Source organism: Notolepis coatsorum (assembly GCF_963971535.1).
Source record: "Notolepis coatsorum genome assembly, chromosome: 8".
Classification (NCBI taxonomy): Eukaryota; Metazoa; Chordata; class Actinopteri; order Aulopiformes; family Paralepididae; genus Notolepis; species Notolepis coatsorum.
Genome location: NC_140172.1, coordinates 14,673,681 through 14,695,916, shown reverse-complemented (window position 1 = coordinate 14,695,916; position 22,236 = coordinate 14,673,681). Strand labels below are relative to the sequence as shown.

Genomic DNA, 22,236 nt, shown 5'->3' with positions numbered 1-22,236 from the left:
GAGAGAGAGAGAGAGAGAGAGAGAGAGAGAGAGTCAGACCTTGCAACAACAACACGGTACGGTTTGTGCAACTACTGACACCAGGGCCTCGAGTCCTCTGTCCTGTTTTCATTCGCTGTTATATCTGAGCCAACGTTAACATGGAGGGAAAACATCTGGTTATAATTAAAGCCTCGCTCTCTCCTCCCCCACTCGGAGCTGCATCCCTCCCACGACTCCTTCTCTCACAACTTATGTCCCACCAGAATGTCTCTCTCTCTCTCTCTCTCTCTCACCCAGTCATTCATTCTCTCCGCCTCCCTCCCTCCCCCCTTCTCCACCTCACCTCTCCTGCTCCCTCCCGGTGACATCTCCCTCTTCTTCCACCACAGCCTGTTGTTCTGTTTGCGTACGGCAGCATCATGAAGGCTGGTATCTGGGGTCTCTCCGTCCTCCTGGCCCTGTGTGCAGGGTGGGCCCGGGCACAGGACTCTAACTACACCAGGTGAGGCTGGAGTGTGCGTGTGCGTGTGTGTGTGTGTGTGTGTGTGTGTGTGTGCGTGTGTGTGTGTGCGTGTGTGTGTGCGTACGTTTGGGGGGATACGTGTGACGGCCGGTGTCTTGAAGAGCTGTGACCTCATTGTCACCTCCTTTTTATATGGTAAACACTGTGAATCGGAACGTGCAACGTTACTCACTGTGCCTTGTATATATCTTATATCCTTTTAAAAAAAAAATATCTATTTTTACCTTATTTTTAGCACTTTATTTAAATTGTAAAAAATAAAAAAAATTATTGTGTGATTTTGTGTGAATGGCGGACTAGCAAAGTGAGATTTTCATTGTACGGCAAACTGTCTGTTTAACTGTGTGCATGTGACGATAAACAATCTTGAATCCTGAATATACATGGGTGATATTTTGGTCATCGGGACACTGGTCCCTCATCATGACAGCTCTGTTAGTAATATATGATGATGAGTCTGAATTATTTCCGGTAGAAAGTGAACTGTTTACATTTCAGTGTTTATTTATTTATTTATTTATTTATTGTTGTTGTCCAACTGCTTCTCTATAGTCTGGTTCTTCAGTCTGGTTCTCTAGTCTGGTTCTCCAGTCTGGTTCTTCAGTCTGAGCGGCCACAGATGTCAGTGTGTTTGGTCCTGCCTGTGGTGGGGTTGAGTCGGGATGACTTGGCTGCTTATCAGCGGGCGTCTCACTCCACTGGTGTTCTGCTATTTTATCTCTCAAGATAAGAGTCTCTGTTTTCTTCTATGTTTCTTAGATTAGGCAGTCCATTGCCCAGAGTATTTTCCTTGAGCGAGTAGGAAAGCTGAGAGAGGGAAGCGGGGGAGATGAGATGAGACACAGTTTTCTGGAAGGTTTGACCCAGCAGTGGTGCCCTTTGGTTGCAGAGGCGGGGGGGGAGTTGATCACTAAAACCCATCTCAAAAGTACACAGAGTTGGTTTCACATGTGTATATTGGGATGAGTCCTAAATACACATTCTTTGTTCCTTTCTTTCCAGTATGCGCTTTTTGAGGGACGGGGTATTTGTTTACATTCTCAGAGCTTGTAGTTACTTTACAAAGCATATTTACTCTAACATGTAATTTGTTGACTGATTCTATCTCATGTCATCATAAATCATTTTTTTTTTATTTTTAGGCACTGTACAGTATGAACCAAACATAAAACCTAGAATTCTACTTGATACTGTAAACCACAGTGAGACAGTTCGCTTTCTAGCTTCAAACAGTGTTCCAAGGACCCAGTCTTCCTATAATTAGTGGTAGTGGTCGAATCTACCATACAAGTATTTACACTTCTTGGAATGTGTGATGTCATTATGATGTCATGACATATTCCAGGAAGTATGCTTGAAAGTGGTCACTCACTGTCAATCTGTAGCTGTTGTGCTTGATTCCGTTACTTGATGCTGCTACTACTTATTATTGATACGCTCCTTTTAGGAAGGTGTGGAATACAAGTACTGCCCCCCCCCCCCCCCCCCCCCCCCAAATATAGATTATTTTGAATTTATCTAAAAAGAAAAGCTTTTGCTGGTCCAAAAATGTATGTTTACATGTTGCATGTATCCCTCTCCTTACTTCCCATTTCCCCCACGTGGAATACACCTGATTGGATGAATGACATTCTGGTGCTCTAGTGCAGCGGTTCTCAAACTACGGGTCGCGACCCAAAGTGGGGTCGTGGGTAGGTGACAGCATTGGCAAGTACATTTTTTTAAATAAAAACTAAATCATTTTTAGTTATTTTTTATTTTCTGGCAACATATTTAGGCTAAATATGCCTCGTTTTTACAAATGTGTATTGCTAACATAGTGCTGTAATTTCATTTTCTAATAAATATGCATGATCAAGTTCAACAACGTGTGCTTTTATTTTGATATTCCTTAATTCCACATTGAAATGACGCAATACATTAGGTGTGGTGTCGCCAAAAAAAATCCTAAATAAAAGGGGGTCATGGTATAAAAAGGTTTGAGAATCAAATCAAATCAAATCAAATTTATTTATAAGGCCCGACAACACACATTAATGTCCCCATGGGCCGTACAAGTCTTCTTTAAACAAGTCAAGAAGAAAACATAACAATAAGTCAAGAACAGAACAAGAACACCATAAGGTCCAACAAATTTAAAATAAATGCAAATAAATGAATGAATGCAAGCACTCCCAGATATACCCCACGCGAAGGTAAGGAAAAACTCACTAAAACCTAACAATAGGGAAAAATGCTCCACAGGCAGTGTGGAGGAGAGAAACCTTAGAAGGGCCAATTCAAGGGGGGATCTCCCTTCTTAGATGTTGGTGATAGTAGTGTTGCAGACTGACAGTTGGTAAGCATGCACTCATGTGTGTAGTGAAACACAGATGAGTGCATGCAATAGCAACTGAACATTTTGAAAGATTAAAGATAGAGCTGATAGCGATAGCAACTGAACATTTTGAAAGATTAAAGATAGAGCTGATAGCGATAGCAACTGAACATTTTGAAAGATTAAAGATAGAGCTGATAGCGATAGCAACTGAACATTTTGAAAGATTAAAGATAGAGCTGATAGCGATAGCAACTGAACATTTTGAAAGATTGAAGATAGAGCTGATAGCGATAGCAACTGAACATTTTGAAAGATTGAAGATAGAGCTGATAGCGATAGCAACTGAACATTTTGAAAGATTAAAGATAGAGCTGATAGCGATAGCAACTGAACATTTTGAAAGATTAAAGATAGAGCTGATAGCGATAGCAACTGAACATTTTGAAAGATTAAAGATAGAGCTGATAGCGATAGCAACTGAACATTTTGAAAGATTGAAGATAGAGCTGATAGCGATAGCAACTGAACATTTTGAAAGATTAAAGATAGAGCTGATAGCGATAGCAACTGAACATTTTGAAAGATTAAAGATAGAGCTGATAGCGATAGCAACTGAACATTTTGAAAGATTAAAGATAGAGCTGATAGCGATAGCAACTGAACATTTTGAAAGATTGAAGATAGTGCTGATAGCGAATCTATTTGAGGCACAGGGGCGGCGCAAAGAGGGAACCGCTGCTCTAGTGTGACATCTCTAGACGTTATCTATAACACCTTTAAGAAAAGGTGGAAAAAAAAACTGGTTCCAAGTGAAGAAGTGGTGAAAAGCAGATAGATGGTAAGAAGATGAGCTCCTGCTCAGGAATCTCCCATCAAGGAAACCATGAGCCCAATGCAGCTATTATTGTGTCATACTTACACTGTATGTTTGTCTGGTCGATATACAGTAGTAGATAGAATCTACAATTTGACCCAGATTTGATGGGGAAAAGGAGCATTTGCACGTAATTATTAACATATGTACCTAATGGTTGCAGTTTACCACATTGCAACAATTCAGATAGTGTCAAGCAGTTGGCCAATCACAGAGGGTTATAGCCTACAGCCTATACACAAGTTGACTTTCAAAATAGTCTGAATTCTCATTTGTTTATCAATCCTCTGTTACCCCACGTATTAGGTATTAACCCTTTCACTGCCACACTACAGCAGGTTAACCCTTTACCATCACACTACCGACGGTTAACCTGTTGTAGTGTGGCAGTGAAAGGGTTAACATATCGGCCGATATTGGCATAAAAATGTGATATCGGAAAATATCGGTATACATTTTTTTTTTTTTTTTACATTTATTTAACCTTTATTTACCCAGGCAAGCAAGTAAGAACACATTATTATTTTATTTATTGTCAAAGTATGCATAATGTTGTGTTAATTACACGACAAGAGATATGTAATGTTAATTACCTGAAATTATTCTGCAATTAACCCTGCACATATCGATATCGGTTGATATCGGTATCGGAAATTAAGAGTTGGACAATATCGGTATATCGGTATCGGTAAAAAAGCCAATATCGAGCATCCCTAGTTAACATGTATGTTAATACAAACGCTTAGAATGCTTTACAAATACTATTTGAACGCCAGGCGTTTCTGCAGCTCTCAATACCCAATTATCTCCATTTTTCTTTCCACTTCCCTCGATGTCTCAACCTCCTGCCACATTCCAGGCCCGTGTTCAACTGTGGAGGAGAGCTGGTGGCAGACTCGGGCTTTGTTGGCAGCGAGGGCTTCCCCAGCTTCTACAAGCCCAACAGCAGATGCATCTGGCGCATTACTGTGAGTCAGTGAGGAGCCCCTGACCCTTGACCCTTATACTCATTCACTCCACGCTCGGGGGAATCCATTTCTGGAGTTCACGTTATTAAAATACCTCTGGCATGAGTCTCCCAATAGGGAATACATTTCAAAAGAAAAAAACAGATCCATGACTTTTCCATGGTTTTCAATGTGCGTAGGAGGAGTGCTACGGACGTGTGCTGCTGCCACACCAGACACAGACAAAAAGATCAGTATCACGTTATAACGTGAGGCGTTTATCGTTATAACAAGATGTTTTTCACGTTATTATAACAATATATTTTCACGTTATTACGACGTAACAAACTTATCACATTATAACACGAAACTTTTCTTGTTATAACAATTATACCATTTATCACCTTGTATCACATGAAACATTTTATGTTTTAAAGTGATAACTTGTGGTTTTAACATAAAAGTTTCACGTTATGAGGTGATAAATAGTATATTGTTATAACAGGATAAATATTTAGAATTTTGAAGCTTCATTAAAAAGAAAATTAATAATGTAAAAATGCTGCATTCCTGTTAGCAGCAGCTAACGTTAGCGACCAATGGCCAGCAACTTTTTTTTTATCTTTTGGCGTTCGCACTTGACTTTTTAAGATTGATCAAATAACTGAAAGACATCAAACTTGCATAAAATATTCAACTATTGACGAATAGACAAATGTAATTTTTGCCATAGCGAATTGTTTGATTTGTCTACTGGTCACATCTGTATTTACAGTACGTATTCACGTGTTGCTGTATGTTTGACAGTTGATAGGAGTAGCGTGTTAATATGTACTGTACACTTGATGTGTTCACGAGATATCTGGACAAATTCCTTACTTATGCTAGGAATTCGGCCCTTACACTTCCGGGTAAGTTCCAAACGATATTTTCATTTGGTAGAACTAACCATAGATATATATAAAGACTAGATGACTCACCCGCGCTGCTGGCCAACGGAGGCCGACGTTGCCACATGGCAGCCATCTTGCTACAGGGTAGCACGCCCACTCATAACATGAATGTCTATAGTGCAGGTGCTATTGAAATAACCATAGCTTGCTCAATTTTCAACCGTTTGGTTTGTTAAAAACGTCATACTTATAATGGACTTTCATATGAAAATAAAAACTAATTAAATAAAAAAGAAACCGTTTGTAAATCCGTCAAGATTTCAGCGAGTTAAGAGTATTTTTGTTTGTGCAGATCACTCACCTTAAAGCAGCTACCATAATACGTACCAGAATAGTTAACTGTAGCAAGATGGCCACCGGTGAACTACACGGGAGACTCCGCCTTGCACCATCTAGTCTTTATATATATCTATGGAACTAACAACCACTCAAATTGTAGCCAACTCCTGTGTGCACTGTGCACACACAATGGCGGTTGATGATTTGTTGGAGACATTCTTGTCAAACCAGCAACTGCGTTTTTCATTCAACTGGCTACTCCCCTTTAAATAGGAGCCAACAACAAGGTTTTTGCATCCAAATGTTGCCCCAAATCTTGACTACAACCTTGTGTAATCGGATAATATTTTCCACTTGGGACTTTGGAGATTTTAAATGTTTACTTACAGTCCTCTCTGCACGAGTGCGCTGCTATTTACAGTCCTCTCTGCACGAGTGCGCTGCTATTTACAGTCCTCTCTGCACGAGTGCGCTGCTATTTACAGTCCTCTCTGCACGAGTGCGCTGCTATTTACAGTCCTCTCTGCACGAGTGCGCTGCTATTTACAGTCCTCTCTGCACGAGTGCGCTGCTATTTACAGTCCTCTCTGCACGAGTGCGCTGCTATTTACAGTCCTCTCTGCACGAGTGCGCTGCTATTTACAGTCCTCTCTGCACGAGTGCGCTGCTATTTACAGTCCTCTCTGCACGAGTGCGCTGCTATTTACAGTCCTCTCCGCACGAGTGCGCTGCTATTTACAGTCCTCTCTGCACGAGTGCGCTGCTATTTACAGTCCTCTCTGCACGAGTGCGCTGCTATTTACAGTCCTCTCTGCACGAGTGCGCTGCTATTTACAGTCCTCTCTGCACGAGTGCGCTGCTATTTACAGTCCTCTCTGCACGAGTGCGCTGCTATTTACAGTCCTCTCTGCACGAGTGCGCTGCTATTTACAGTCCTCTCTGCACGAGTGCGCTGCTATTTACAGTCCTCTCTGCACGAGTGCGCTGCTATTTACAGTCCTCTCTGCACGAGTGCGCTGCTATTTACACTCTCGGAGCTCAAAAGGCCATATTCTGTGGTCGATCATATTCAGGGTTTGCACAAGGTCCTTGAAGTGCTTAAAGGGCTTGCTTTTTTCAAGGCCTGGAATTCCTTGAAAACAGCTCATCTTTTAACGAGGTGCTTAAAACCTCCTTGAGATTCAAATCAACCATTCGCATTGAACGTTTTGTTCATCCATGATATAGTTCTGAATCACGAAATAAAATGTTTTAATCTAAAGTGTAACTAATTGTCGGAAATTCGTTTTAAAGCCATAAATATTGGATCCGATTTTCTGCAGCATTTAAAAGTGAATTGGATCCTTTTAAATACCCTTTTAAAATGTAAAATAGTGCTTAGAAAAGTACTTGAAAGTCCTTGAATTTCATTTTGCAACGTCTGTGGGAATCCTGTATATTGGACCGCGGGTCAAACCAGATTACAGGACGATGCGGTATCAAAAAGATTATTTATTTACTATTTCGCCACAAAAAAAACGAACGTTTTGATTTTGTTTACGTTGTGTAGACCATCTCAGAGGTGGAATATAATATAAAAAAAAAAAAAATCGTTTGACCATAATGCTTGCTGAAAAAAAACTCCACTGGACTTGTTTTCTCTCCTCCTCCTCCTGCGCGTCACGCAGGTCCCAGAGGGCAACGTGGTCATGCTCTCCTTCCGCATCTTCGACCTGGAGGCCGACGCCTCCTGTCGCTACGACTACCTGGACGTGTACAACGGCCACTCCAACATGGTGCAGAAGCTGGGGCGCTTCTGCGGAACCTTCCGGCCCGGCGCCCTCCTCTCCACCACCAACGCCATGATGCTGGAGATGGTGTCGGACGCCGGGACGGGGGGGCGGGGCTTCGTGGCCTACTTCAGCGGCGTCCGGCCGCATGTGGACGGTGAGGCGGGGCGGGGGGGGGGGGGGGGGGTGCAGGCTGGCACATGTTAGAGAGGGAGGGCTGCTGATGTCACAAGCGTTTCTTTCATTTTAACTAGGGATGTCCGATATTATCGGCCGACCGATATTATCGGCCGATATCGGCAGTAAAATGTGATATCGGAAAATATCGGTATCGGTTTAAAAACAAAAAAAAACAATAACAATATTTGTTATATATATATCCAGTGAAATTATTAGTTATTCAGTTTTTTGGACGGGGAAACCCTGCATATATCGGTATCGGTTGATATCGGTATTGGAAATTAAGAGTTGGACAATATCGGAATATCGGTATCGGTAAAAAAGCCAATATCGAGCATCCCTAATTTTAACCCTTTCACTACCACACTACTACCAAAGGGTTAACCCTTTCACTACCACACTACATAAGGTTAACCCTTTCACTACCACACTACAGGTGGTTAACCTTTCACTACCACACTACAGAAGGTTAACCCTTTCACTACCACACTACAGAAGGTTAACCTTTCACTACCACACTACAGTAGGTTAACCCTTTCACTACCACACTACAGAAGGTTAACCCTTTCACAACCACACTACAGAAGGTTAACCCTTTCACTACCACACTACAGAAGGTTAACCTTTCACTACCACACTACAGCAGGTTAACCCTTTCACTACCACACTACAGAAGGTTAACCCTTTCACAACCACACTACAGAAGGTTAATCCTTTCACTACCACACTACAGATGGTTAACCCTTTCACTACCACACTACAGACGGTTAACCTTTCACTACCACACTACAGAAGGTTAACCCTTTCACTACCACACTACAGAAGGTTAACCTTTCACCTCCACACTACAGAAGGTTAACCCTTTCACTACCACACTACAGAAGGTTAACCTTTCACTACCACACTACAGAAGGTTAACCCTTTCACTACCACACTACAGGTTAACCTTTCACTACCACACTACAGAAGGTTAACCCTTTCACTACCACACTACAGAAGGTTAACCCTTGCACCTCCACACTACAGAAGGTTAACCCTTTCACTGCCACACTACAGAAGGTTAACCCTTTCACTACCAAACTACAGGTTAACCTTTCACTACCACACTACAGAAACCGTCTGTAGTGTGGTAGTGAAAGGGTTAAAATAATTATATTAATTAAAATGAATAAATTAATTACACTTGTGCATGGGCTAAGTAAAATCAAGAAGCAAAATCCTGAATTGTATCCTTAAAAAAACCTTACATTACAGATGAAAATATTTAACCTCCTTGACTGAAATTAAGGCATGTGTTAGGGGTCTGTGTAATAAGACTGAAAAATGAGGACGAATAAGGAATTAATTTCAGTATTTTAAGTACCCCTTATTTTTTTTACTAGGGTATGTGTGCATACATTCAGGGATGATTAAAGGTGCTGTAAGTGGTATTTTGTTGTTAAAATAAGTGGTCTACATAATACATACAGTACATAATACCTAATAGTTCCACATTCCAACAGCCATCACTGAGTGTCTGGTCAGCAACACTGGTCTCCCAGTCCCTCTGCTCTGCAATAAACACTAAATAGAGATGTTCTGGCATCCTGTTATTACTTTATCAGTTCAGGAGAGAGCACTCTCACAGTAAAAATTGTCTGACAAAAAAGATACAAATAAATAAAAACAATTGTTAAGCAAATAAAACCTTTAAATAATCTGCCAGTGCAGTAAGCAAAATTTGTCTTGCCATAAAATATCTATGGTTCTCTCTCCTGCCTGGATACAGTGGGAAGAGATACCAGAACATTTGTTTTTCATTTACTGCAGAGTGGAAGGCAGCAGGTCCGGACGGCATCCCCGGCCGCGTCCTAAAAGTCTGTGCCGACCAACTGGCCCCAGTATTCACTGACATATTTAACCTGTCCTTAGAACAGGCTGTCATCCCCACCTGCCTGAAGAAGTCCACTATTATCCCTGTACCCAAAAAATCCAAGCCTGCTTGCCTCAACGACTACCGCCCTGTAGCTCTCACCTCCATAGCCATGAAGTGCTTTGAGAAGCTAGTAAAGGGCTACATCTGCTCCTCCCTCCCCATCAACATGGACCCCCTGCAATTTGCATATCGCCCCAACAGGTCCACGGAGGACGCCATAGCCCATGTGCTGCAAACAGCAGCATCACACCTGGACAAGAGGCAGGGGAACTATGTGAGAATGCTATTCATCGACTACAGCTCGGCATTCAATACCATAGTCCCCTCCATACTCATAGCCAAGCTCAGGGACCTGGGCTTGAACTATGACCTCTGCCAGTGGGTCTTGGACTTCCTGACTGGCAGACCCCAGGTGGTGAGAGCAGGCAACTGCACCTCCTCATCCATCACCCTCAACATAGGGGCCCCCCAGGGCTGTGTTCTGAGTCCCCTCCTCTACTCCCTGTACACACACGACTGTGTGGCTCAGCGGAGTAGCAATACAATCATCAAATTTGCTGACGACACAGTGGTGGTGGGCCTGATCTCTGCCAACGACGAGAGGGCCTACCTGGAAGAGGTCAAGGTCCTGGCGGGATGGTGCCAGGAAAACAGCCTCTCCCTGAACGTCAGCAAAACAAAGGAGATGATTGTGGACTTCAGGAGGTCGGGGGTCAAGGACTACAGCCCCCTCAGCATCGACGGGGCACCGGTTGAGAGAGTCAACAGCTTTAAGTACCTCGGAGCCTACATATCCGAGGACTTGACATGGACCACACACATTGACAGTGTTGTGAAGAAGGCACGACAACGCCTCTACTTCCTCAGGCGCCTAAGGAAGTTCCAAGTCAGTCAGAAGATCCTTAAGAACTTCTACTCATGTACAATAGAGAGCATCTTGACCGGCAACATCACCTCCTGGTTTGGGAATAGCACTGCACAAGACCGAAGCAGACTACAAAGAGTGACACGTTCAGCCGAACGCACAATTGGAGGGGGGCTCCCCACCCTCCAGAACATTTACAACAAGCGTTGCAAGGGCAAGGCTAAGAGAATCATTAAAGACTCCAGTCACCCGAACAACTGCCTCTTTGAACTGCTGCGGTCAGGCAAGCGATACCGGAGTTTCAAGGCGAGCACAGAAAGACTCAGAAGAAGCTTCTATCCCCAGGCCATCAGGCTGCTAAACGAACAATGAATGAACACTACACAACAACAACCACCAAACGCACATAGCACACACATCCACACGCACACACTCACTTAAACAAACACACTGTAGCACCCACTCCACACACTTTATAGCACACACCCACTTTAAACAAACACACTGTAGCACCCACTCCCCACACTTTATATTTATTGATGAAGGATTGCACTACAACTCGTACACCTTACTGTAAATTGTACCTAAATTGTACCTCATCCCATTTCTGCTTTGCACTAGATAGTACTGTACATTAGTACACTGCATAGTATTGTATATTATATGGTAACTCAGAACATTGTACATATGTCTATACCGAACACTGTGACCTCATTTTCTTCTTCTAAATTACATGCTATACTATGTTATTTGATACTATCTTGTCTAGCACAGTCTCTGGAGCGTAACAGTAAGAAGCATTTTGTATGAAAGTATTCTGTACTTCTGTATGACAACTATTAAAGAAACTTGAACTTGAAGAAACACTCTATATCAGTGATGGCTGTTGGAATGTAACTTACATTAAAGGAACACGCCAACATTTTGGTAAATTAGCTTACCGTCTTCTCCAGAGAGAGACAAGAAGATAGATACCAGTTTCCTCTCTGTGTGTTCAGTAGAAAGCTATCTGGCTGCACGTTAGCCTAGCTTAGCACAATGAATGGAAGCGGACATGGCCGGTTAGCCTAGGCATTGTCCAACTAACACCTCTCCCAATGACTAACCGGCCAGATAGCTTTCTACTGAACGCACAGAGAGGAGACTGGTATCCATCTTCTTGTCTCTCTCTGGAGAAGATGGTAAGCTAATTTCCCAAAATGTTGGCGTGTTCCTTTGACACTTATTTGAACTAAAATAAACCACTTACAGCACCTCTAGTTGATAGTAGGGCTGTCCCCGACTAAGGATTTGGATAGGCAACTTTGATTGGCCGAAATTAGCCGATATTCGACTATTAGTCAACTATTAAAAAAAAGATTTTGAAAAAAAAAAGTATAATTTTTATTTAATTTTTTATCATTCTATTGGGGCTGTGGGGGGTGCTTAATGTCTGAAGGAGTCGACTGAAGGCTTCTTGTTCTCTGTGAAAGCATGCAATTGGTCCACTGATGGATACATCTTGATATTTGTCTAGTCTAGTGTGTTCATTAGATGGGTGAAATCCTCTTTCAGTGCCTCTGTGCCTGTTTTCTTAGGCAGTTAGCCTCTGGTATGCGTGCCATTAGCGTTAGCCACGCTTCTAGGCCTCTTTTCTTTTGGAAAGAATGATAAAAAAATATATATATATAATATATATATAACTTTTTTTGCATTCGACTAAGAGGTTGGCAGTCGACTACGGCTCCTTTCAATCGATTAGTCGACTATTCGACTAATGGGGGTCAGCCCTAATCCATACTATACATCGAGGTCAGCCCTAGTTGATTGTTACCTGGAGTATCACCAGGGCCTGTTCCTGAAGCTGTATTTCTGTCCCCAGAGCAACACAACTGTGGGGGGGAGATCTCCAAGGCGCAGGGCGAGATCCTCACACCCAACTGGCCGGACAACAAGTACCCGCCCGGCGTCACCTGCTCCTGGAGGATCACCGTGGAGCCAGGAATGGTGATTTCACGGGCGCGCACTCACGGCCAAACATTAAGATATCAGATAAGATAATTATTCCTTTATTGAGGGGGAAATCCTGGGCATCATAGCAGCACAGGGGAGGGGAGGTACAGGTATGGGCAGCGTAATAAAATAAATATAGGCAACACAATTAGATCTGAATATAATGTGTAAACAATATAATTAACTCTGAATATAAACATTTGAGAAAAGTAAACAGTGGAAACAAAGGTGCAGACGAGGGTCTGTATGCCCTATTGGTTATACTAATGTATGTTACAATAAATATAGGCAATACATATTTGTATCTGAATTAAGGGTGTCAAAGTTAACGCGATATTAACGCGTTAACTCCCGATTCTATTAATGCCACTTTTTTTTTTTTTTTTTTTTACTAGACTTCACTCAGGTGTATTATTGATGCTCTCAATAATGTGTGTGTGTGTGTGTGTGTGTGTGTGTGTGTGTGTGTGTGTGTGTGTGTGTGTGTGTGTGTGTGTGTGTGTGTGTGTGTGTGTGTGTGTGTGTGTGTGTGTGTGTGTGTGTGTGTGTGTGTGTGTGTGTGTGTGTGTGTGTGTGTGTGTGTGTGTGTGATATAGAGAGAGAGGGGGGTGAGAGAGATGAGGAAGGGGCAAGAGAGAAAGAGAGCTGGGAGAGAGTGTGTGAGGGAGAGAGGGGGGTGTGTGATTACTCAGCCCTTGTGTGGGTGAATGTAACAAGTTCCTAACGTTTTCTTTCCCCTATTATTTCATGCACACTTTATTCATTGTTTTAAATTATTATTTTCTTTTAAGTTATTTTGTGCATCACTCTGTTTTGAATTTGATGCAAATTTGCAATGCATGAGGAGGGTCATCCTTTTGTGTTAAATGGCTGCACAAAGCAAGCATTTGTTGACTCTCATGTTGATAAGAGTATTAAAACTTGGAACTTGAAAAAGATCCGTTTAAGGTAAAAAAAATAAAAATGCGATTAATTTGCGAGTTAAATATTTTAATCGTTTGACAGCACTAATCTGAATATATACGATGAGAAAAAGTAAACAGTATGTAGATGCAGGTGAGGGTTTGTACCCTAACTGGCATGATATATACACCATACGTTATAGTCTGTGCAGGTTTTGGTGGTTATAGGAGTCAGACACACACTTACTAGGGGTCAGACACTCCTAATCGTTTTCCTAGATGCAATAGTTACAACATGGCCGTATTTGCAATTTCCAACCGGTCCCCAGAGAGTTCAATTATCCGTCTCGTCTGTTTTGGCCGACAGGTGATCGAGGTGAAGTTCGGCAAGTTTGACTTGGAGTCCGACAGCTACTGCCGCTTTGACTACGTGGCGTTCTACAACAGCGGAGAGCGAGACGACTCCCGGCGCATCGGGAAATACTGCGGGGACCGAGCCCCAGAGTGAGTGGTAGCAATAGTGCTCTGAGATGCGTTTGTTAACGCTCTTACTTACTTACTTACGCCTTTTACCCCGTTTGGGGCATAGGCCGTCAACAAGGGTTCTCCAAGCATCCCGATCCTGAGCCAACCTCTCAAGCTGGCCCCAGGTGTGTCCCATCTTCTTGGCATCATCTTCCAAGTCTCTGAGCCAGGTGTTGACGCTCATAATGTTGTAAATTCTCAAAACCTTCGATTGGCCTTTTTCATCATCGCTGAGGACTAATTGGGGCTATTAACCCTTTCACTGCCACACTACAGAAGGTTAACCTTTCACTACCACACTACAGAAGGTTAACCTGTCACTGCCACACTACAGAAGGTTAACCCTTCACTACCACACTACAGAAGGTTAACCTTTCACTACCACACTACAGAAGGTTAACCCTTTCACTAACACACTACAGACGGTTAACCTTTCACTACCACACTACAGAAGGTTAACCTTTCACTACCACACTACAGAAGGTTAACCTTTCACTACCACACTACAGAGGGTTAACCTTTCACTACCACACTACAGAAGGTTAACCTTTCACTACCACACTACAGAAGGTTAACCTTTCACTACCACACTACAGAAGGTTAACCTTTCACTGCCACACTACAGAAGGTTAACCTTTCACTACCACACTACAGAGGGTTAACCTTTCACTACCACACTACAGAAGGTTAACCTTTCACTACCACACTACAGAAGGTTAACCTTTCACTACCACACTACAGAAGGTTAACCTTTCACTACCACACTACAGAAGGTTAACCTTTCACTGCCACACTACAGAAGGTTAACCTTTCACTACCACACTACAGAGGGTTAACCTTTCACTACCACACTACCAAAGTTAACCCTTTCACTGCCACACTACAGACGGTTAACCCTTTCACTGCCACACAACACAGGGTTAACCCTTTCACTACCACACTACAGAAGATTAACCCTTTACTACCACACTACATACAGGTAACCCTTTCACTGCCACACTACAGAGGGTTAACCGTCTGTAGTGTGGCAGTGAAAGGGTTAACCTTCTGTAGTGTGGTAGTGAAAGGGTTAAAACAGTTTGAGCCAATTAAGCTACCAATAGACGAATTTACACCCACCACAATGAATTAAAGTAATGAACCCAAATATCCATATATTATACATTTAATAACATCATTTGACTGATCACACTCCTCACACAATCCTGCATTAGCTGTGGTTTATCAACACAGTTCATACACATCTTTTGACGTCGTTAAACAAGAAACCCACCTATAAACCAACTAAAAAAAAAGTAATTTCCAACACCAGTCCAGTGACGTGCATTGATTTTACATCTGAACTGACAATATATCCTACTGTGCTCTGACCTTTCTCTGCACCGCCCCCCACAGAACCATCGTTACCAATGGCAACGTGCTGCTGGTCCAGTTTGTGTCCGACCTCAGTGTGACGTCCGACGGCTTCATGGCCACCTACACCAGCATCCCGCGTGGGTCTCAGACGCCGACGGTAGACTCGGGACTATCGGGACCTCGAGTGGAGTCGGCCCCCTCCAAACCCGTCAAAGCTGTTTTCAAGCCTGCCGTCACCATCACCACCACCACCAAGCCACCCAGCACCACGACAAGCTATGTGGCTCCAGTGCCCACTAGTAAACCCAAAGCAGTGAAGCCCACCAGGACACGTACACCGGGCGGCGGCGCGGGCCAGGACAGGAAGCCAGTCAGGAAGCCAGACGGGAGGAGGACCGGTGAGGAGAGCATTGCCTGTGTTGTAACGTAATCTGTGTGCTGGTATTGTTGGCTTGGAATTATAAGGTTCCTTTTGAGTTTAACCCCGTCACAACCACACTACAGAAGGTTAACCCTTTCACTACCACACTACAGACTGGAACAGACGGTTAACCGTCTGTAGTGTGGTAGTGAAAGAGTTAACCTTCTGTAGTGTGGTTGTGAAAGGGTTAACATTTTGTAGTGTGGTTGTGAAAGGGTTAACCCTTTGGTAGTGTGGTAGTGAAAGGTAATTGGGATAATGGGCTTTAAAGTGTTAATCCCAAATATTTGTGTGCTTAAAAAAGTCATATTTTATACCTTTTAATTTTTTTTTCAATAGTCATTCCACGTATTCTGTAAGCACTTCTCTAGATATTAGTTTTCCACTGGTGGTGGCCTGATCTGCCATTCCAGCCCAGTATGCTAATGTCATGCTCTTGCACGAAACGATGCTGGCGCATGTAGCAAATGACAAAATGCGGAAAAGAGAGGACGGTATAGCCTACTGTTTTCAGTGGTAGAGAGTTTGAATAAACATGGCTGAACATTCAAGAAAAACAACAGAACCCGTGAATAATCAGGACAGTCGAGCAGCACAACAAGACAGTTCAGCATCACAACAAGACAGTTCAGCATCACACCAAGACAGTTCAGCATCACAACAAGACAGTTCAGCATCACAACAACAAGACAGTTCAGCATCACAACAAGACAGTTCAGCATCACAACAAGACAGTTCAGCATCACAACAAGACAGTTCAGCATCACAACAACAAGACAGTTCAGCATCACAACAACAAGACAGTTCAGCATCACAACAAGACAGTTCAGCATCACAACAAGACAGTTCAGCATCACAACAAGACAGTTCAGCATCACAACAAGACAGTTCAGCATCACAACAAGACAGTTCAGCATCACAACAACAAGACAGTTCAGCATCACAACAACAAGACAGTTCAGCATCACAACAAGACAGTTCAGCATCACAACAAGACAGTTCAGCATCACAACAAGACAGTTCAGCATCACAACAAGACAGTTCAGCAGCACAACAAGACAGTTCAGCATCACAACAAGACAGTCCTGCATCACAACAAGACAGTCCTGCATCACAACAAGACAGTTCAGCATCACAACAAGACAGTTCAGCATCACAACAACAAGACAGTTCAGCATCACAACAAGACAGTCCTGCATCACAACAAGACAGTTCAGCATCACAACAAGACAGTTCAGCATCACAACAAGACAGTTCAGCATCACAACAAGACAGTTCAGCATCACAACAAGACAGTTCAGCATCACAACAAGACAGTTCAGCATCACAACAAGACAGTTCAGCATCACAACAAGACAGTCCTGCATCACAACAAGACAGTCCTGCATCACAACAAGACAGTCCTGCATCACAACAAGACAGTTCAGCATCACAACAAGACAGTTCAGCATCACAACAAGACAGTCCTGCATCACAACAAGACAGTTCAGCATCACAACAAGACAGTTCTGCATCACAACAAGACAGTTCAGCATCACAACAAGACAGTTCAGCATCACAACAAGACAGTTCAGCATCACAACAAGACAGTTCAGCATCATAACAAGACAGTTCAGCATCACAACAAGACAGTTCTGCATCACAACAAGACAGTTCAGCATCATAACAAGACAGTTCAGCATCACAACAAGACAGTTCAGCATCACAACAAGACAGTTCAGCATCATAACAAGACAGTTCAGCATCATAACAAGACAGTTCAGCATCATAACAAGACAGTTCAGCATCACAACAAGACAGTTCAGCATCACAACAAGACAGTTCAGCATCACAACAAGACAGTTCAGCATCATAACAAGACAGTTCAGCATCACAACAACAAGACAGTTCAGCATCACAACAACAAGACAGTTCAGCATCACAACAAGACAGTTCTGCATCACAACAACAAGACAGTTCAGCATCATAACAAGACAGTTCAGCATCATAACAAGACAGTTCAGCATCATAACAAGACAGTTCAGCATCATAACAAGACAGTTCAGCATCACAACAAGACAGTTCAGCATCACAACAAGACAGTTCAGCATCACAACAAGACAGTTCAGCATCATAACAAGACAGTTCAGCATCACAACAACAAGACAGTTCAGCATCACAACAACAAGACAGTTCAGCATCACAACAAGACAGTTCTGCATCACAACAACAAGACAGTTCAGCATCATAACAAGACAGTTCAGCATCACAACAAGACAGTTCAGCATCACAACAAGACAGTTCAGCATCACAACAAGACAGTTCAGCATCACAACAAGACAGTTCAGCATCACAACAAGACAGTTCAGCATCACAACAAGACAGTTCAGCATCACAACAAGACAGTCCTGCATCACAACAAGACAGTCCTGCATCACAACAAGACAGTCCTGCATCACAACAAGACAGTTCAGCATCACAACAAGACAGTTCAGCATCACAACAAGACAGTCCTGCATCACAACAAGACAGTTCAGCAGCACAACAAGACAGTTCAGCATCACAACAAGACAGTTCAGCATCACAACAAGACAGTCCTGCATCACAACAAGACAGTTCAGCATCACAACAAGACAGTCCTGCATCACAACAAGACAGTTCTGCATCACAACAAGACAGTCCTGCATCACAACAAGACAGTCCTGCATCACAACAAGACAGTCCTGCATCACAACAAGACAGTTCAGCATCACAACAAGACAGTTCAGCATCACAACAAGACAGTCCTGCATCACAACAAGACAGTCCTGCATCACAACAACAAGACAGTTCAGCATCACAACAAGACAGTCCTGCATCACAACAAGACAGTTCAGCATCACAACAAGACAGTCCTGCATCACAACAAGACAGTTCAGCATCACAACAAGACAGTTCAGCATCACAACAAGACAGTTCAGCATCACAACAAGACAGTTCAGCATCACAACAAGACAGTTCAGCATCACAACAACAAGACAGTTCAGCATCACAACAAGACAGTTCAGCATCACAACAAGACAGTCCTGCATCACAACAAGACAGTTCAGCATCACAACAAGACAGTTCAGCATCACAACAAGACAGTCCTGCATCACAACAAGACAGTTCAGCATCACAACAAGACAGTTCAGCATCACAACAAGACAGTTCAGCATCACAACAAGACAGTCCTGCATCACAACAAGACAGTTCAGCATCACAACAAGACAGTTCAGCATCACAACAAGACAGTTCAGCATCACAACAAGACAGTTCAGCATCACAACAAGACAGTTCAGAATCACAACAACAAGACAGTTCAGCATCACAACAAGACAGTTCAGCATCACAACAAGACAGTTCAGCATCACAACAAGACAGTTCAGCATCACAACAAGACAGTTCAGCATCACAACAAGACAGTCCTGCATCACAACAAGACAGTTCAGCATCACAACAAGACAGTTCAGCATCACAACAAGACAGTTCAGCATCACAACAAGACAGTTCAGCATCACAACAACAAGACAGTTCAGCATCACAACAAGACAGTTCAGCATCACAACAAGACAGTTCAGCATCACAACAACAAGACAGTTCAGCATCACAACAACAAGACAGTTCAGCATCACAACAACAAGACAGTTCAGCATCACAACAAGACAGTTCAGCATCACAACAAGACAGTTCAGCATCACAACAACAAGACAGTTCAGCATCACAACAAGACAGTTCAGCATCACAACAAGACAGTTCAGCATCACAACAAGACAGTTCAGCATCACAACAAGACAGTTCAGCATCACAACAAGACAGTTCAGCATCACAACAAGACAGTTCAGCATCACAACAAGACAGTTCAGCATCACAACAAGACAGTTCAGCATCACAACAAGACAGTCCTGCATCACAACAAGACAGTTCAGCATCACAACAAGACAGTTCAGCATCACAACAAGACAGTTCAGCATCACAACAAGACAGTTCAGCATCACAACAACAAGACAGTTCAGCATCACAACAAGACAGTTCAGCATCACAACAAGACAGTTCAGCATCACAACAAGACAGTTCAGCATCACAACAAGACAGTTCAGCATCACAACAACAAGACAGTTCAGCATCACAACAAGACAGTTCAGTATCACAACAAGACAGTTCAGCATCACAACAACAAGACAGTTCAGCATCACAACAAGACAGTTCAGCATCACAACAAGACAGTTCAGCATCACAACAAGACAGTTCAGCATCACAACAAGACAGTTCAGCATCACAACAACAAGACAGTTCAGCATCACAACAAGACAGTTCAGCATCACAACAACAAGACAGTTCAGCATCACAACAAGACAGTTCAGCATCACAACAACAAGACAGTTCAGCATCACAACAAGACAGTTCAGCATCACAACAAGACAGTTCAGCATCACAACAAGACAGTTCAGCATCACAACAAGACAGTTCAGTATCACAACAAGACAGTTCAGCATCACAACAACAAGACAGTTCAGCATCACAACAAGACAGTTCAGCATCACAACAACAAGACAGTTCAGCATCACAACAAGACAGTTCAGCATCACAACAAGACAGTTCAGCATCACAACAACAAGACAGTCCTGCATCACAACAAGACAGTTCAGCATCACAACAACAAGACAGTTCAGCATCACAACAAGACAGTTCAGCATCACAACAACAAGACAGTTCAGCATCACAACAAGACAGTTCAGCATCACAACAAGACAGTTCAGCATCACAACAAGACAGTTCAGCATCACAACAAGACAGTTCAGCATTACAACAAGACAGTTCAGCATCACAACAAAAAGACAGTTCAGCATCACAACAAGACAGTTCAGCATCACAACAAGACAGTTCAGCATCACAACAAGACAGTTCAGCATCACAACAAGACAGTTCAGCATCACAACAACAAGACAGTTCAGCATCACAACAAGACAGTTCAGCATCACAACAAGACAGTTCAGCATCACAACAAGACAGTTCAGCATCACAACAACAAGACAGTTCAGCATCACAACAAGACAGTTCAGCATCACAACAAGACAGTTCAGCATCACAACAAGACAGTTCAGCATCACAACAAGACAGTTCAGCATCACAACAACAAGACAGTTCAGCATCACAACAAGACAGTTCAGCATCACAACAAGACAGTTCAGCATCACAACAAGACAGTTCAGCATCACAACAAGACAGTTCAGCATCACAACAACAAGACAGTTCAGCATCACAACAACAAGACAGTTCAGCATCACAACAAGACAGTCCAACATCACAACAAGACAGTTCAGCATCACAACAAGACAGTCCTGCATCACAACAAGACAGTTCAGCATCACAACAAGACAGTTCTGCATCACAACAAGACAGTTCAGCATCACAACAAGACAGTTCAGCATCACAACAAGACAGTTCAGCATCACAACAAGACAGTTCAGCATCACAACAAGACAGTCCTGCATCACAACAAGACAGTCCTGCATCACAACAAGACAGTCCTGCATCACAACAAGACAGTTCAGCATCACAACAAGACAGTCCTGCATCACAACAAGACAGTCCTGCATCACAACAAGACAGTCCTGCATCACAACAAGACAGTTCAGCATCACAACAAGACAGTTCTGCATCACAACAAGACAGTTCAGCATCACAACAAGACAGTTCAGCATCACAACAAGACAGTTCAGCATCACAACAAGACAGTTCAGCATCACAACAAGACAGTTCAGCATCACAACAAGACAGTTCAGCATCACAACAAGACAGTTCAGCATCACAACAAGACAGTTCAGCATCACAACAAGACAGTCCTGCATCACAACAAGACAGTTCAGCATCACAACAAGACAGTTCAGCATCACAACAAGACAGTTCAGCATCACAACAAGACAGTTCAGCATCACAACAAGACAGTTCAGCATCACAACAACAAGACAGTTCAGCATCACAACAAGACAGTTCAGCATCACAACAAGACAGTTCAGCATCACAACAAGACAGTTCAGCATCACAACAACAAGACAGTCCAGCATCACAACAAGACAGTTCAGCATCACAACAAGACAGTTCAGCATCACAACAAGACAGTTAAGCATCACAACAAGACAGTTCAGCATCACAACAAGACAGTTCAGCATCACAACAACAAGACAGTCCAGCATCACAACAAGACAGTTCAGCATCACAACAAGACAGTTCAGCATCACAACAAGACAGTTAAGCATCACAACAAGACAGTTCAGCATCACAACAAGACAGTTCAGCATCACAACAAGACAGTTCAGCATCACAACAAGACAGTTCAGCATCACAACAACAAGACAGTTCAGCATCACAACAAGACAGTTCAGCATCACAACAAGACAGTTCAGCATCACAACAAGACAGTCCAGCATCACAA

General features: G+C 42.9%; 1 protein-coding gene across 1 annotated transcript in view; it reads left to right on the top strand.

Annotated features, from left to right (window-relative positions):
- Nucleotides 1-279: 279 nt before the first annotated feature.
- LOC311232801 (procollagen C-endopeptidase enhancer 2-like) overlaps nt 280-22,236 on the top strand; it is a 46,375-nt gene continuing 24,418 nt past the window's right edge. Inside the window, exons 1-6 of the mRNA XM_084319601.1 lie at nt 280-484; nt 4,559-4,667; nt 7,546-7,804; nt 12,469-12,593; nt 13,869-14,005; nt 15,422-15,780. Coding sequence (XP_084175727.1) covers nt 402-484; nt 4,559-4,667; nt 7,546-7,804; nt 12,469-12,593; nt 13,869-14,005; nt 15,422-15,780 — 1,072 coding nt within the window. The 5' untranslated portion in view covers nt 280-401. The remainder of the gene's footprint in view (nt 485-4,558; nt 4,668-7,545; nt 7,805-12,468; nt 12,594-13,868; nt 14,006-15,421; nt 15,781-22,236) is intronic.